Source organism: Leptonychotes weddellii, chromosome 9, assembly GCF_054177405.1.
Source record: "Leptonychotes weddellii isolate Sample4059 chromosome 9, ASM5417740v2, whole genome shotgun sequence".
In the NCBI taxonomy this organism is placed as follows: domain Eukaryota; kingdom Metazoa; phylum Chordata; class Mammalia; order Carnivora; family Phocidae; genus Leptonychotes; species Leptonychotes weddellii.
In genome coordinates this window covers 67,751,301-67,769,813 of record NC_138377.1, presented here as the reverse complement: position 1 = coordinate 67,769,813, position 18,513 = coordinate 67,751,301, and the positions used below count along the sequence as shown (strand labels likewise).

The 18,513-nt window shown below is 44.3% G+C and overlaps 1 protein-coding gene across 1 annotated transcript in view; it reads left to right on the top strand.

Annotated features, from left to right (window-relative positions):
* The window catches only part of RYR3 (ryanodine receptor 3), a 483,582-nt gene that overhangs the window by 254,331 nt on the left and 210,738 nt on the right, over nucleotides 1-18,513 (top strand). The window contains exons 13-17 of the mRNA XM_081831839.1: nucleotides 5,042-5,210; nucleotides 6,552-6,687; nucleotides 8,991-9,086; nucleotides 10,855-10,973; nucleotides 18,074-18,207. Of these exons, the coding sequence (XP_081687965.1) occupies nucleotides 5,042-5,210; nucleotides 6,552-6,687; nucleotides 8,991-9,086; nucleotides 10,855-10,973; nucleotides 18,074-18,207 (654 nt within the window). The remainder of the gene's footprint in view (nucleotides 1-5,041; nucleotides 5,211-6,551; nucleotides 6,688-8,990; nucleotides 9,087-10,854; nucleotides 10,974-18,073; nucleotides 18,208-18,513) is intronic.

Sequence of the window (18,513 nt, the reverse complement as noted above, 5' to 3'; positions counted from 1 at the left end):
TATAGAATGTCTCTCCATTTATTTATTCTTCTTGAATTCCTTTCAGCAAGATACTATAGTTTTCAGTGTTTTAAGTCTTAGGCTTCTTCTGTAAAATTTATCCCTAAGTATTTTTGATGCCACTACAAATGGAATTGTTTTCTTAATTTATTTTCAGATTGTTCACTGCATACATAATACTGGAGGAAAAGAAATTGAGTTTTTTAAATATCAATCATGCATCCTGTGACTTATTTGAAAATTTTATTCTAGTGGATTTTTTTTTTCTTGGTGTGCATTCTTTATCTACATACAGGATCATGTCATATGTGAATAAACAAAGTTTTATTTTCTTCCTTTCCAATATGGATGCCTTTCTTCCCTGCTCCGCCTGGCCCCCTTGATTACAGTGGCTAGAACATCCACTACAATGTGAAATCAAAGTGGAAAGAACAGACATCCTTGACTTGTTCCTATCTTAGCAGGAAAACATTCAGTCTTTGGTTATTGAATATGATGTTAACTGTAGGATTTTTGTAGATGCCCTTCATTGGGTTGAGGAAGTTCTCTTGAATTCCTAGTTTAAGAGGTTTTTTTTATCTTGAATGTGTTAGATTTGGGTAAATTCTTTTTCTTTGTCTATTGAGATGATCATATGGTTTTGCCCTTTATTAAAATAGTTTCATTAGAAGACGTTACATTAACTGAGAATAGGGTGTTTAATCTCTCACTGTTAGGCTGAATTGTCTGTTTCTCCCTCAGTTTTCTCAACTTTTGCTTCATGTATTTTGGTGTCTGTTTTTGGGTGGTTATATGTTCATAATAGATATATCTTCCTGATAAATTGACTTTTATAATTTTAAAATGTTTCCCTTTTTTCTCTATGAACATTTTTTATCTTAAAGTCTATTTTGTAGAGCCACTCCAGAGGTCTCACATGCAGATTATGGTTACTGTTGGCATGGTAGAAGTTCTTCACTCCTTTTACTTGCAAGCTGTTGTGTCTTTGAATCTATAAATTGTGTCTTATAGAGAGCATACATTGAATCTTTTCTTCTAAATGTACTTTGAGAGTCTCCTCCTTTTATTGGTGTGTGTAATCCATTTATAGATAATATAATTATTAAACTGTTGGATTTATGTCTGCCATGTTGCTATCTGATTTTTATATATCTCATGCTCTTTTTGTTTCTCTCTTTCTCCTTTATTGTCTTCTTTTGTGTTAGATATTTTCTAGTCTTCCATTTTAATTCCTTTGTTGAGGTGTTTGGGTTTTTTACTACTTTTTTGAGTTATATTCTTAGTGGCTGTTCTAGGCATCTTGGTATGTATTTAACTTGTGACACTCTACCTCGAATTAATACTAACTTAACGAGTAAAATAAAGCAACTCTCCTCCAGTATTCTATTCTCACCTTCCTCCTTGTTTAAAATATAAGAACAAAAGAGAAATGAATATATTTATACCATATTTTATATTTACCTACGTAATTACTTTTACCAGTGCTCTTTATTCCTGCATGTGGATTCTAGTTACTATCTGGTATCATTTTGTTTCAACCTGAAGAACTTCCCTTAGTATTTCTTACAAGGCCAGCCTGGTTGCCTTGTATGTATTTCTTACAAGTATTTGCTGATGGACCTGCTTGCGGGTCAGATAACACATTCAGAGTTGAAACAATTTTAGATCTGTCCTGGATTTTGCTTTCTGCTTGCCCAAAACCTCACATTCAGCCAGAGATGAGTAGATAGCTACGTCCCTCCCCAGTCCTTCCTGAGCATGTGTGTGGCCTTGCTTATGGTCTGCCCCACCTTCTTAGAACTTCTTTGGTCTGAAGCTAGAGGAAGGCATGAGGACAGCCTCAGGCTGAAATACCATAGATTCCTACTTTCTTACCAAGGCTCATTATTTTTTTTAATTTTTTAAACATTTTATTTATTTATTTGAGAGAGAGAGAGGACACAAGCATGGGGAGCAACAGGCAGAGAGGCAGAGGGAGAAGCAAACTCCCCGCTGAGCAGGGAGGTGATTCGGGGCTCGATCCCAGGACCCTGGGATCATGACCCGTGCCGAAGGCAGACACTTAACTGACTGAGCCACCGAGGTGCCCCACAAAGGCTCATTATTAAAAAAAAAAATGTATTTCTCAATTTGTTGTATGCCTTTGGTCAATTTCCAGAGTCCTAAAACAATTGTTTTGGATGATTTTGCCCCCATTCTATCATTATTTTGTGGGGGAGAGGATTTCCTGATCTCCTCACTCAGCTGTTCTGGATGGTCCCCCCGTTAGTGGGGGAAATTCTTGATTCTCTGAGCCACAGGATGTTTTAGAAAAAAGGAGGACTACTGAAAAATAAACCCATGCAGCAGGGATGGGGGCTGCAAAAGCCATAGTACTTGAATTTTCCAAGAGCTGGGAAGTGAAAGATAGAAAAAATAATTTGTAAGTAGATTCTCCTCTCCTATCTTTTTTGAGAAACCAACAGAACATGCTGTGTACAATGGAAACCAGAAGGAAGGGAGGTGGCCTTCTGGGAAAGCAAATTAAAGTTAAACGAATAGGCAAGGAAGAAGAAAGAACAATGAGGAAGAAAGGTTAAAGTTTGCTTGTGCTGTCTCATCATCCCCTGGCAGTTACTGGGAGCTGTCCAATAGGACACATGAATGATGGGAGAGGTGAGGGAGCCTCAAATCCTACTGATGAGTAGACACTATCCAGCTGTCCCGAGTTTAACCTTACGATGGAAACAATACATAAATGTGTTATGGTAATAGTATGGTAAATATTCAGAATCCTCTGAGATCTTACTTGAATTAAACAAAAGAAGTCCTTGCAAAAATCTGAGAACATAGTGGGGCAGTGGTTGAAGTGGGAAGCGGAAAAAAAAAAGCTGGGATGAGCTAGGTACCATTGTAGTTCGTTCTGAATCTAGACACCATCTTATCCCTATCCTGGATACCTCTGGGTCTCTTCCCCAAGGTTCTGGAGTAGAATGTGAGCACCGTGAAGCCATTCAGAGGTCATGTCTGTTTCCCCACTGTCCCCAGTGCCAGGCCTGTGGGTAGGATGTGTTCTGTTCTGAGGGAAGGAGGGATCTGCCTTTAGTCCAGTGGAAAAGTATTATATTGAGAGGTTTGAAGGGACAAAATGAAGCAATCTAGCAATGAGAATCCACAGAACAAAATTAGACCCAGAAGGGCCCTGGCAATAATAGGTTGTACCTTTCCTATTTTCCAGGTGGAAAATGAAGCACAAGAGGCTTAGAGGCACTCCAAATATTATAGGTTCGTGGCAATGACTGTAACTTGGGTTTTCCAGCCCTCCATGTAGTTGCCCTTTCAAACTACAAAAATGCTAAAAACCTCTTTTATCTTTTCATCTTTTTTTTTTCTTAATCACACAAACACTCTTTATTTAACTGGTGTCATTGTTTCTAATAAACTCAAAATTTTAAAAAAGGGTGGGGGGCAGGGGTTGTGGGACTCTGCAGCTGGGCCGAACATACTGGGGAAACGGTACTAATTTTTTCCTTGAATCTGGAATTGGGAAGTCATTCCTGACTGGGTTTTGTATTCCCAAACCTTCACCTCATGTCCTCACGGCATTCTCTTTCCCACTCTCTGTATCCTATGATATCTCAGATGGTCCTTAGTGAGCATTTCCGGAGCACCTCCCGTGGGCCAGAGCGCACACTGGTGAGAAGGCCCTCCCTGCCTGTAATCCACTCGTGTTCTGTCCTCATCGCATGCACTTGGCATTTTTGTATACAAAATTGGAACTGTCACTTCATAACCTGGGTGTTCTTAGGGCTTGTTAAGCCTTTGCTTTAGGCTTAAATAAGTCTTTTCTCAGCATGTGTCCAGATTAATAGGTAACCAAATACACTGTAAATGCAGGGGAGAACTCCTCAGAAATTGACCCAAGGAAAAGCCCTGATGTTATTTATACATTCAACCAATTCTCAGTCCCCTGGGGCAGTGAGGCAGTTGCACAGAGGATGGGTCTATTTCCCCCTTCCTCCTCTTAGCCTTTGCTCTCCAGAAGGCTCACCAGTGTACCCATCAAGGGGATGGGAAGTGAAGGCTTATTTTGCCATCTGTGGAGGTTTGTGGTCTCCCTGTATTGACAGGATTTAATTATAAGACTTCTTGAAAAACTATGACCGAGTCAGACAGAAACACATTCAGGCTAGGAGAGCCACAAAAGAGAGAGCAAGAGAGATGGCGGCAGAGGGAACACTAAGGAGGGGACACAAAGGCAGAGAGGAAGGATGTGGAGAGATGGGGCGGGAATTGCGGAGAAGGAGAGGGGAGGGCACACAGGAAGTCAGGAGGAGACATCCATGGGGGGAGCTGGTGTGTACGTGCACACATAAAACCTTTATGAGGAAAACACATGCAGAGACATGAAAAACATGGAGAGAGAAAAAGACAGAAAGGGAAAGAGAAGACAAAATATGGATGGAGGTGATAGAAACCCTTCCAACCTTAGGTTTAACCTATTCCAAGAGGAATCTGTGATGGTTCGAAAGAACTGTAAGTTTTATTTTTAAAAGTGTTCTTATTGAGGTTCCTGGGTGGCTCAGTCGTGAAGCGTCTGCCTTCGGCTCGGGTCATGATCCCAGGGTCCTGGGATCGAGCCCCGCATCGAGCCCCGCATCGAGCCCCGCATCGGGCTCCCTGCTCGGCGGGAAGCCTGCTTCTCCCACTCCCACTCCCTCTCCCTCTGCTTGTGTTCCCTCTCTCACTGTGTCTGTCTCTGTCAAATAAATAAATAAAATCTTTTTAAAAAGTGTTTTTATTTAAAAAATGAGAAAGCGTGGCAGAAGGCACAGGTCTTTTCCCTTTGTTGATGAAACATCTTTAACATCGAGTCAGCCATTTTCTTCTGTGGCTCTGTTGGTTGGCAGACGTCGATGTGTGGTCATCCACTTAGTGACCACTGCAGGAAGCAGTGCCTTGTGCCCGACGCGGGGCAGGTAAGAACCAGGATCCGGCGGATGTGTGTCAGGGTCCCTGCCGAAGGCCCAGCGTCTGAGCCGTGTCCATCTTGTGTTTTCAGTGGAAACAATCGCACAGCTGCCCCAGTCACCCTGCCGATCGAAGAGGTCCTGCAGACCTTACAGGACTTGATTGCCTACTTTCAGCCCCCAGAGGAGGAGATGCAGCACGAAGACAAACAGAACAAGCTCCGCTCACTCAAGAACAGACAGAACCTTTTCAAGGAAGAAGTAAGTCGAAAAAATTAAAAATTGAGATTCTCTTTGTGAGAGAATAAATACATAAATTCCCAGAGCTAAAATATCCCTATGATTGCATTTAGCTTTGTCTCCATGCATGCGCATAGTTACGAAAGAACAAGAGAGAAAGGACGCTGGGAAGAAAAGGATTTGTTGGAAGCCCACCTTCCCTGTCCAGCGTGCGTGGTTACGCTCCCAGTATACATTGTAACCATGCACCTGGGCACACTCCAACCAAACTGTTTTTGAAAGCTTCAGTGCCACAGTGCACATGTATATCCCAAATCTATTTTCAATAAATCTCAGCTATTAAAGCATGGCATTGGCTGTGTTTCCCAAATTTTAGAAGATGTCAGAATTACCTAGGAAACCTGTTTGAAAAAATACAAATGCCCAGGTTCTACCACATCAGAAATGACTGACAACCTTAGTTTGAAAGATAACAAAGCCAGGTCTTAGAACCTGAGCGTCTGAGTCACTAGGGATGAGCCCTGGATGCAAGGAAAAACTAATGTGGGACTCAGGAGGCCCTGGCTCAAGTTCTGGCTCCATCCCTGGCTAGGTGTGATCTTAGAAAAGTCACATGCCTTCTTTGACTTGGATGTGATGATTTGGCAAGTGCCCCCGTTCCTGGGGACAGGGGTTGTCCCTTGGGCGTTTCGAAAGTTAATGGCATGTAGACCCATTCCTGCTCAGTCTCCTGATTCAAGCAGACCGGCTCTGGGGACATGATCCCTGAAAGGCTACTGAAACAGTATCTCTTTAAGAGTAAGCACAGATGTTTTCACTGGGTGGCATCGTATTGTAATTTAGAAGAAAAGCAGTTAAAATCCACTTTTGGTTTTATTGTTTCTAAATCCTACCCTTTTGACAGGGGAGAGGGAGGAAGCAAGCATGGTTGTCTTGTGCATCTGAATGGAATTTCTTGAACTTCCTTTAGATTTAACAGGAAAATAGGAACTGTATCAAGGGCTGTTTCTGGGTGAGTCAGAATCATTTCACACCAGGCCCAGAGCAAGCTTTTGTGAGACTCATTCATGCTCCCTCTTTTGATATGTCCTTAGATGGAGTTAAACACATGGGGGCAAACCCGTCATGAGGAAACTGCTAACTTGCTCCCCCCACCCATGGATGCTATTTCATGTCTCTGGGGCATAAGAATGTATATTTTGTTTTTAGGAAGAAAACAAAACCCAAACTGGCACCGTGAAGGTCTGTGTGCACATTAGCATTATCAGCTATAAAAGGTGAATGACCTGGGAGGGAAAAGAACAAAAGGATCCTGCTTTCTTAATCGGGAGCTTTCACTTTTTCCCTGCATCTCCTTCACAGGGAATGTTGGCCCTTGTGTTAAACTGCATTGACCGCTTAAATATCTACAACAGCGTAGCACACTTTGCAGGGATTGCAAGGGAGGAGAGTGGCATGGCTTGGAAAGAGATCCTGAACCTCCTGTACCAACTGCTGGGTAAGCACACACACAACCTCTCCCTGGGAAGATTTCCAAGGGGGCGGGGGGTCTCTACAGCTTGGCCGATGATCATCTAGCTTCATTCTTGGAAGCTTTTTCTTTTTTCTTTAAGATTTTATTTATTTGAGAGAAAGAGAGAGCACAAGCAGGGGGAGTGGGAGAGGGAGAAGCAGACTTTCCACTAAGCAGGGAGCCAGACGCGGGGCTCGATCCCAGGACCCTGGGATCATGACCTGAGCCGAAGGCAGACGCTTAATGACTGAGCCACCCAGGTGCCCCTTGGAAGCCTTTTCTAACCATTTGATTCTCACCCAGCCATTCATTCTGTTAGCCAGCAGCTTATTGTGCTTCCCACACTTAGAGCAAGAAGTCAGCAGCAAGTGAAAGCAGGTGGGGATCAGTTTTGCCAAAACTACCCATAAAACCCTTGACAGTCACTTACTCTCTCTGAACCTCAGTCCCTCGTCTTTAAAATGAGGGAACAAGACTCGAACGTGTTTGCAGTGCCCTCCACGTTTAGACTTGGACACCTACATGTTAAGGACGGTTCCTCTTTGTAGCTCTCTGACCTCTCACTGGCTGACTGTCAGTCAGTCGTGATTCCTGCTGCTATTTCCTTTTGGTGGGAGGAATAAAGGCAGAGAGTAAGGAAGTTCCAGCACCCAGCCTTTCTTCTCACAGCACGGAGTGGGGGTGATGTCCCGCAGCCTGCAGTAACCAGCGCCTCCACACGGGCCCAAACCACCACACTGTGCGGGGGAGGCAGCGGAAGACAGTGTTGGCCTGTGTGAGAAGGTGGCCACCGGTAGTTGCCCAGATGTGATGATGAGGCAGCATTTTGGGGTTTTGCTCTGAAGTGTATGTCCCATTAGAGGGAGTCCATAGAAAGTTGAGTGGGCCAGAGGGGAGCCAGAGACGTCAGGTTGGACCCCTTCTCGATGTCAAGGGTCAGGCTGATTAGACTACCACTGTTCTGTGTGACCTTGTAAAACCCCTTCCAACTCTAATACCTTCCAACTCTAATGGTATGTATGGCTCAAACTCAGTAATTTTTACAACAGTAGTAGTTAATAGTTACAGAGCTTTTTGTGCCAAGCAGTGGAATATCTCTTTTAGATCTGCGGAACAACACTTTGAGGTCTAGGTACCCTTACCCATTTAGTCATGAATCAGAAGAAACTGATGCTCAGAAATGTCATAACTTCCCTAAGGCCATACATGTAGTAAATGCTAGAACTATGGTGTGAGGCCATACATGTAGTAAATGCTAGAACTATGGTGTGAGGCTATGGTGTGATGTCCCGCCCCCCGCACCCAGCTTGTTGCAGCTGACCTGGAAATTGCACTGAATTCTGCCTTCCTCTAACTGTGCAGATACAAAGGAGAGGTCCTGAGGAAGACCTTTCCTTATCCAAGTATCTTTCAGGCGGCTGTAAAACCCATCTTTGAAAACCAACAGCATGAGGAGCAAGCACATGAACCCAGTTTACGTGGATTTGTTGCAGAGGCCAGGTCCATGGAAGGAAGGTTGCTGGGTCTAGCTTAGTGAAAATCTGCTGACCGCGTATTCTCTCCCTCCCATAGCAATATCATCTACCAGTGGTTCTCAAACATGAGCAGGCATCAGAATCAAGTGGAGGACCAGTTAAAACGCTGATGCTGGGTCACATCCCCAGAGTTTCTGATTCAGTAGATCTGGGATAAGGCCGGAGAATTTGCATTTCTAACAAGTTCTCCGGTGACACATTCCAATCCTGGGACCACACTTTGGGAACCATTGTCATATGTGTTTTAGGTATTTTAGAGTTTCACGTTTCCTTATTATTTGCCTGTTAGTTTAACCAACCTTTCCAGCTCTTTTCACTAGGATGCCTCTCTTTAGCTCTGAAAAATAGCAAATCTCTAGCTAGGGTTAAGAACAGTGCAAAGAATGGAGTTCTTAAACCAGTAACCAAGCAGATATTTTCTTATCACTATCTGAAGTAATTCTATTAGTTTGTGTGTTCATTGTGTCTTTTGTCTTCTTTGTAAAGGCAGGAGATCTGCTGTTGGGTTCCCACTGCTCTGTTCCCAGCAAGTGGACAGATGTTCAGTACATAGATTCTCTGGAATATTTGAGTGAATGGTAGATTTTTACTCTTCCAAATATAGGAACAACTGTATCCAAGGGCTTGGAAGGGGAAGATTGTTATACTCAGTTCCTTTTAGTTGCTAAGCAGATGAAGTATTTGACAGCTTCCCAGGTTCTTATGCTCCTCCGTATGCCCTTTAACCTGCATGTTCAAATGTGTCCTTTGCAGCTGCTCTCATTCGTGGAAACAGAAACAACTGCGCTCAATTCTCTAACAACCTTGATTGGCTAATCAGCAAACTGGACAGACTAGAATCTTCCTCAGGTAAGAATTGACAGGAAACAACTGTAGTGGGGTTTGTTTTTTTTTTTCTTTCTGTAAAAAAAAAGAAAAAGTGAAAAGTTGAATCTTTGAATAATTCTTTCTTCCACTGAGTTGTAAACAACCCTCAAATAATTACCCCAACAAAAAGAAAGTCCTAAATCTTCCTGGCACTGCTCTGGCTTTATTTAACAACTCTAACCCAGACTTCAACGATTTCCTTTTCTGTTTCATTTTTCACTTTGTGTGTTCATCTCCATCCGCTGGATCCTTTAATCGCCTACCCCCCCCGCCACCCCACATCCCAGGTTTCTGGTCTCCTCCCTTGTTGCCTGCACTCTTTTTCTCGGGGTTTCTAAATCCTCTCTGGACACACTTCTCCTAACTGTTTGGGTTAGAAGCAGACTGAAGGATGAGGAGAGGAGGAAATGATGGTTTCCCCCTCTAAAACCTCAATCACCCTTGACATTGTGTCTATAACCCTTCTTGATGACTCACAGAGAATTTGAACCAGAGAGTAGTTATCGAGGGTAAGTGGCTGCAGTGAGGTTCAGAAGTTGTCTTCCTCATTTATGAGTGAACATGACAGATGTGGGCCCCTCTCTGGACGCTGAAAGGTTTGATGCTTTTTTCATTGTCTAGAGATGGCTGGAGCTTGAACAGACAGACCAAAGGAAGGCTCTCTTAAGGACTATCTACCTACACCTATGTCTTCCCAAGCCTCTGTTTTCTTCAGTGCCTCCTCTATGGGCCAGATTACATTTCATAGTAATTTATAAAAGCCTCGAGAAACACAGAACCAAGGGGAATTTTCTCAGTAAAACCAATAAAGATATTGGCTAACCACTTCCCTTGTAGTTTCATCGTGGTGTGTTATCCTTGTAGGTGCCAGGCTGCGAGGGCACCAGCTAGCTTTCCTTTAGCCTTCACTTAATACAGAAAACCATGCAGCATGCTGAGAAAAAGGGCAAAGACAAATAGTCTTTATTTAGTGAGTTTATAGTTTGCTTGATAACACCAGTACTTCTGAAATGAAAATAATTTCTGGGGTGGGTCCTAGAAAAATTCTCATTCAAGGAATACTCCAGATATTTTCTAAATTACTTGAAGGACCTTTAGAATTTGTAGTAAACTGGGCATTTGCTTTTTTATATATGTTTAGGTATTGCTTGGCTTGACCAAATTAATAATTTCATTTTACAGCCACTTCTCTGTAATTTTTTTTAAATTGAAGTATAACTAACTGACATACAGTGTTATATTAGTTTCAGGTGTACAACATAGTGAGTCTACGATTCTATACAATACTCCGTGCTCATCAAGATAAGTGTACTCTTCATCCCCATCTCACCCACCTCCCCTCTGGTAACCACCAGTTCTTTATATTTGAGTCTCTTTTTTCTTTGTTTTATTTCTTAAATTCCACAAAGGAGTGATTATCTGGTATTTGTTTTTCTCTGACTAATTTTACTTGCTGCTTATCTCTATTTTGACATAGAAGGATCCATGTCTGTCCAGGAAGGAGGGAGGTGCGGCCAATGCTAAATAAAACTCCCCTCTGAATTGCAGACGAGGTAGGCCGCCGAGGCTCCTGAAGTCTACAAGACATGGCCACAGTCTGTCTTCTGGCCGGAAATATTTAATAGAGTCAAGGAACCGATAATATCCTGTCCCCTCAGGATTGTCTTTTCACTCATAATTTAGGTTTCTAGATGATGGTCGGTTCCGCAGCTTATTTCATGTCCAGGTGATTTTTGTGACATTCATGCAGGTATCTTGGAAGTTTTACACTGCATCTTGATTGAAAGCCCAGAAGCCTTAAATCTGATAGCCGAGGGCCACATCAAGTCCATCATCTCCTTATTGGATAAGCATGGACGGAATCACAAGGTGGGTGTCTGGAAGAAGAACCCAAACAGGGATGGCCTTGACCTGGCTTTTCCCTCCCTGCTGCTTCATAACCGGTGTGTGTTACTGAGAGCATGTGGACTAATCTCTTTCTCAGCTTTGATTTGGGGGTGGGGGTGAACCTTGGGAAACTGAGGATCTGAAAGACCCTTCCTTGCCTAGGAGCACACTCCAAGCCAGACAGTCATACTGGGTCTTGCATGTTCTCTCTCTCTTGTTTCCACCGGCTTCCCAAGCCCCACTCACTGTCTTCAGCCCTGAGCACACAGCTGACGGGGGGAGGCCCTGAGTTAGGAGGGTCTGGACAAGGCCAACTGCTGGACTGGCTCCCACCCTCGGGCCCAGGAACTCAGTAGTGGAACAGCTAATACCAAGCTGTATAAAGAAGAGATACAAAAATCAGATAAAACTAGTATAGAAAGTCTTGGCAACTGGCTTGTCAGTGAATGAAATCAGATTTGCCCTGAGTCGAACCAAGTGAAGTAAATGAATCTACATGAGCAAGTTAGAGGACTGAAGCTGCCAGGCCTTCCCTTTTTTTTTTTTTTAAAGATTTTATTTATTTATTTGACAGAGAGAGACACAGCAAGAGAGGGAACACAAGCAGGGGGAGTTGGAGAGGGAGAAGCAGGCTTCCCGCTGAGCAAGGAGCCTGATGCGGGGCTCAATCCCAGGACCCCGGGATCACGACCTGAGCCAAAGGCAGATGCTTAATGACTGAGCCACCCAGGCACCCCAAGTCCTTCCCTTTGATACGAAACGGCTGTGTGACTTGGGGCTCAGTGATATCCTCTGGGCAGTGGAGATAATACCACTTCATTTACTAAGGTGGAAAGCTCTATCAATTTTTGAGGTGTCTTAAAGTTCTACCTCTCTAATTATATGGTCCTAGTCTTTAATTATATGGCTAAGACAGAACAATCTGCAGGGAAAGTCTATTAAAATGTGTTTTTTCCTGACCTTTCAATATCTGCCCTGTAGATGGGGGGTTACTGCCCTGACTAATGGGAGTGAGCAGGAGGGTCCTCAGGCTGAGGGGGTGTATTTCAAGAGCAGGTGACGTGAGGGGCAGCAGCTGTGCTCCTGCAGAGTGCAGAAAACTCGGCTTGGTCACTGGCCCTCCTCCTTTGGGGGCACTGCTCATTTGAGACACATCTCGGGGTCCAGGAGAGCAAGCCTCTACAGCATCACTTAGGTGTGTCTCCCTTAGGAAGCAAAAAAGCCATGGTCCTTAGTATTGGTGAAATTGCTTGGCAAAGAAGAGAAAGAAATATGTGGGGCCTGTAATTGCTTTCCCAAATGTGGTAAATCAAAAGCAGGCATGAGGCTCCAGTGTTAGACCAGCGTCTGTCGGCTCCAACATGTTCCTTCCCGTCCGCAAAGCATAATAAGAGTAATTGATAAGCACCCAAGTAACATGGTCCAAGACATGAGCTACATACAGATGTCAGGAGGAGCCCTCTGACGAGAGAAAAGCTGCTGTCTCGTTTCATTGCTCCTGGGTCTTCTTTATGATCATGCCGTATAACGTGCTTAATGAATAACCAGCTTGGTTATGGCTTCTGTGAGCCAGAAGCCACAAAGCCTGTAATGGATGTCACTTGGTGGCAAGTGGATGACTATTCTGCCCATTCAAAGGGGAGAAATCGGAGCCTGAGTGAGCTGAAGGACTTTGCTACAAATCAATACCCGGTCTGATATGTGACCCAAGTGGACGAGCAGAGCAGTCTTTCATCTTCTAGAGCCAAGGCGCTGTTTGAGAAATTCCTGCGATGTTGTGAAAGTTCAGGCAATATGTTCTCGGTACATAAAAGCCTCCTCTAGGATCTATCCCTTTTTTGTCTTTTGGTGGATTTTTGGATGAATGTTGGCTTGCCATGAATTCAGGCCTTCCCTTAGAAATGATCTGAGTGGATAACACTTATTTTCAAAGAGAAACCTGTCCCAAATCATCACCAGGGCTATTTGTGGTAGCTTTGTAAACAACGGCAAGGCCAGACTTCGGTTTTGACGCTTTCTCTTTGCTTGGAAAATGCCAACGTGTAGTGGTTTGCTCTCTAGGCGGCTCCTTTTTCTCCAGTCCTAGGTTTTCACATGTCTCTGATCTATTCACTTAGTTTTCCATGAAGACAGTGACTGAAAATATAGAGAATTTTTGAACCACCAGGCACCTCCCAGCTCTTCCAGTAACAGCAACAGTAATGATGACAATGATGATAGCGAACATTTATTTTGCATTTGACAAATGCCAGGTACTGTCCTCCGTGTTCACATGCATTTTCCTTTGTCCTCAGGATGACCCCAGGAAGTAGCATTCTTATTTCTACTTGACCGAAGCAAGGCTGGCACGTGGGCCCTGAGACGTGAAGCCACCTGCCAGGGGCCACACAGCTAATTTGTGACAGACTAGGACCAGACTTTGGGTCTCCCACTCACAGTTTCATATTCCTCCCAGTGTTTCTCAGACTGTGGTCTGTGAGCATGTTCTTCAGGGTCCACATGTTCTGTGAGAATATTTTTAATTTTGTGTTCTTATTTTTAAAGTTCTCTAAATACAAAACCATGCAGTGAAGAATTCATAATTAGGAGGCATTTTTATACAAGTTAGCGTTTCTGAGACTAGAATTTGAATGCCCATCTGGGTCCATCCAGGGTCTTTAGGGTCGTGACATTTTTCTTTTAAAAAAAGGTTTGTACATCTCATGGGTTTGATGAACCCCTTTTGGTACCGTTCCAGCTCCAATCGCAGGTTGAGAACGGGGAACATAGACAGTGGTGGCATTACTATGTCTTCTCTCTTCTAAGATTTTTCCCTTGTTAGCTCTGTCCCTGCCACGGAAAACATTGCCACTCATCTAAAGCCTGATCGAGTGAAAGTCAGGAAATTTGAGGGAAAGAACCCAAACTTTGGAATGAAAAGGACAGGAAAGGGTGTGCTGGCAACATGCCTTTCTCTCAACGTCCCCTGCCCCTCGACCTCTTAGTGACTTGGCTCTTGCTGATGCCCCCCGCCACCTCCTCACTTCTTAGTTTTCCAGGACCCATCATAATTCTATCTGCCCTTCAATACTTTGTTCAAATACCACTCTCTCCATGAAGCTTTTTCTGATTCCAGTTGAACATGGTCTCCTCATTTCAAATCTTATACAGCCAGCATGCCATTACTTGGTGGTTCCACTCTGCCTTTCACACTGTCGTTAGGTTTACACATAGATGTCTCTCGCAGACTCTAAGTTCCTTCAGGCAGTGACCAACTTTGCATTCCCCCCGCTGCAGTGCCAAGCTGATATGTTCTACATGGCAGGCATTTAACCCATGTTTGTTGAAGGTGTAATAAATGAATAAAAGGAATGAATGAGTAAAGCCAGAATCCATTCCCACCTTACTTACTATGTTAGTAGCACTGATTTTATTGTTTGGTAAAAAGAACAGTTATTGAACACTGTTAAATCACCTTCTCATTTTCCCATGGACTAAGCATCTTATAATAAAAATAAAATAGGCCCTTTTTAGTTGGCCCCAAACCCATCCTACTCCAGATCTCAACATTGTCACAAATAAATGTTTTTTTTTATTTTTGTAAAGATTTGGAGCCACTCGTGAGAAAAATATATTGTAAAATAGTATTATAATGGGTCCCGGGAAAGTATAAATCAGAGTGGAAGCTTTGGTCTAGGTGGGGGGGGGAAGACACAGGTAATAGAACCATCAACTCCCATACAGTTGCTAAATCATCTCTGAGCTCCCAGGCAGCCAAGGCAATATAGAAGCATTTCCTGCCACCCGGTTCACATCCACAGCAAGAAAAAAATCTGTTCCTCGGGGGCTTCAAAATCCTCATTTTTCAAATCTGGGACTTGATTTAAAAAAAATCACAGAATAAGTACAATTAGCATTTACACAGAATAAATACATTTTAGCATGGAGCTGTTTTTATAGACAAAAGCTGAAGGACAGAATGCAACAGCCAAATGACGTTTCTGTGGATATACAATAAGTATTTATTTTTAAAGGAGAATTCCCACATAAGCCCATGTTTGGGGTAGAGACTAAAGTGGAAATAAAAAACAAACTGAGAGGATATTGAATGAACTGTGGTGTCAGTAACAAAAAGAATAACAAGCAGAAGCCAATGGCCTCCACAGAATGAGCCAGGGAAATTGTCAAGTTGGGCCAGTGTGTAAATTAGAGAAGCCTAACTCCTAAGACAGACAACCCCACATTTTCATAAGGAAGCTTTCTCTTTCCACATCACAGCCCTAGGCTAGTCAGTGGGAGTTCTCCAGTCTGGGAGACACGAGCTCTTTCCATCCCCTAGAACGGTGTTTCACAGACGGCAATGTGCTTACCCATCGTGTTAGAATGAAGGCTCTCAGCTGGTAAGGCTGGCAGGGGTGGGGGTGCATGGGGTGCTCCTAAGCCCCTACATTTCTGGCAAGCTCCTAGGCAATACTAGTGCTACTGGATCACGCTGGGAGTAAGGAGACCCATGACTTTGTGATCTTTCCTTGGATCTCTACATCCAGCTGGAAAGAGAGTATGAGTGCAAGGAGGACTGTGTAGAAGAGTTAGGTCATGTCCGCTTACCTTCCACTGCCCACAACTTAGTCACATGACCCCACGTAACTGCAAGGGAGGCTGGGAAGTGTAGCCCTTGTGGGCTCAGGACTAGAAGGAAATGGAACTTGGTGACTGCTGAGCAGTACCTGCCACATCTGGCCATACGTCCCAGAGGTCACTAAGGTGCTCCCCCTCCATCAGAAGTACACATGACCTCTAGGTTCAATGCTTGTGCATCTCCCTGTGGTGGCCTCGTCTTGTCTACACTCCCTTCACCTTTAAGAGAACCCATTTAAGCTTTTTAAGAAAAGGAAGTTTGGCCCCATTCCCCCATTTTACCCGCAGAAATGCCTTCTAAAATAGAGCCTAGGGGCACCTGGGTGGCTCAGTCGTTAAGCGTCTGCCTTCGGCTCAGGTCATGATCCCAGGGTCCTGGGATCGAGCCCCGCATCGGGCTCCCTGCTCAGTGGGGAGTCTGCTTCTCCCTCTCCCTCTGCAAATCCCCCTGCTCTTTCTCTCTCTCCCTGTCAAATAAATAAAATCTTTAAAAAAATTAAATTTAAAAATAAAACAAAGCCTAAACAGTGTCAGCACCATTGCTTTATGGCATCATTTATTTATAGGTGAGACATTCTGTTCGTCTAGTCCTTCTCACAGAGCGCTTTTTCCTCCTGGCTGTTCCGATTATATGTGGATTAAGCTCTGCTCTCCCTCTGGCTATGACAGCAAGTCTCCCACAGCCTTCACTCCGAGGCAGGACGGATGAGAATGTGTGATAGGCTGGATGATAGGTATTTAATTTCCTGGCCATCTATGGCTCTTTTCTTAGAATGAGAAATTATCCTCTGGATTTCCAGTTCCATGGTCCATATGTTTCACAGAGCGGCAGTGGTGAGAGTTCTCTGTTAAACCACCTTTGGGATTCTTTCTGCTTGTCCCACAAATGTGCTTTGTATTTATCTGGAACGAAATTGACACTCAGGGAGTCAGGTAGAAAATTGGTTTGTGAGAATTATGGATACAAATGCCACCAACCTGAAGCCATCCAGCCCCACTAAGCACTGAGTCTTAGTGGCCACTTTGAAAGACTGAGATGCGGCTGCCACATTCGTGCTTGTTATTTATCGACTGCTGTTTGCACATTCCTCCCAGCAGGAGAGAGAGGGAGGAGCGATGCCTGGCCCAGCACAGTTTGCTCTGTCAATACAGGAACACAAATCAGAATGCCAGATGATGCAGCCCAAGGAGATAGTGTGGGTAGGAGGCCGGGGGCTGTTCCCACTTCCCACGTAGCTGGAAAACAAAGAGGAGCAGAAGTGGCTTGGTGGCTGGTCTCATAGTTTCAGGGGCCGCTTGGGCTCTTGAAGTTCTGTTCTCACTCTAGGGGTAGAAGGAGAGCAGGTAGAAGGTTATTGAATACCATTGTGTGGGAATAGATGGGTGTCTTAATGAATTTTGATGATATCACAGCCAGAGACCCAAGAACTGGAATCTGCCCTACTATCCTCTCTACTGACCTACATGAGGTTCCCAATCCTGCTACATGACCTTGGCCAAATGGGAATCTGAGTGCTATTAAAAAACAAAAATTCAACCAAGGAAATTTTAAAGATCTAATTGGCTTTATTAACTGATTCATGAATTGGGCAGCATCCCTTCTAGCAGTAGAGGGGAGCTCCAAAGGACTACAGAAAAGGAAAGGTTTTTTTAAGTTGGAGGGGAGAGGAAATTATTAACAAAGAATCCATAGTTTTATGCAAGGTCGCCCTCCTAAGGGGAACAGATGGGGTCTATCAGGAAATTTCCTAGTGCTGACGAGGAAATTTCCATGTTGACTGGTTAAAGGTTACATTCCTAGGGGTTTGAAACTGCTATTAGGTTAGGTATTAAGTCTTGGCTTACTGACTTGGGACCTTAACCTAAGCGATGCCATTTTGGGTCTGTGGTTTTCTTTTCAACAGTGATTTTCATAAAGAGCTGTATTGGGTGCCTGCTGATGCTTGCACAGAGGGCTGCCAAGGCTGGGTGGGAGCGCAAACTTAGGCTTGAGGCCAATGAAAGACCTTCTGGTGCTTGCCCCTACTCATGCACGATTCCAAGAGGGTGTCATGCCTGGATTTTGTGCCCTCGATGCAATGCCTCATCTCAGCCTAGTCCTGCCATGGCTGGGCTATCAACCCAGTCTGTCTGTCTTCAGAGCTCAGACTCCCACCTGTTTGAGCAGAGCAGTGATCACAGGGAACACAGAGTTTGGAGGGGAGGGGCTGAGATGAGGGCAGACGGGTTAGAAGGAATCCAGCTTCATTTCCCTAAGAGGCAGCAGGCTCCAGCATTGGCTCACTGATGCCTGGTGAGGGAGGTGTGGCGGCCGTGACTCTGAAGAGGTCCTCCCACTTGTCGCCAGCCCCCTACCTCCTGAGGCCTGCTTCCTTCATGTGTCTTGGCAGTTGGGTCCTGCCCACGGTGCTCTCCTGGTGGTCCTGAGGTTTGGTGGCGGTGGGGGGGAATGTGTCCCGCTGCAGGTTCTCGATGTGCTGTGCTCCCTCTGTCTCTGCAATGGGGTCGCAGTCAGAGCCAACCAGAATCTGATTTGTGATAACTTGCTGCCCCGGAGAAACCTGCTCCTGCAGACACGGCTGATTAATGATGTGACCAGGTAAGGCCACCACCATCATTCCAAAGTGTCCATCTTGTTTCCAGACAGGAAAGGAAGAGGGCTAGTGCTGCCTACCCATCATTTTCCTGGTGAAGTTGGCATGTGAGATGAGACTGGACAAATGTGTACTTTTTAGGGCCTTGTACTCCAACCCCTTTCACAGAGTTTCAAACTTTTCCCCTGAAGTAGCCAACAGTGGAGTGTATGTTCCACCTGAGGGCTGGAGAATTTGACCGGAAGTGGTCTGCCATGTTGCATGTTCTACTTTAACATAGATCTTATACCTTCTCCATAACATACTCATTT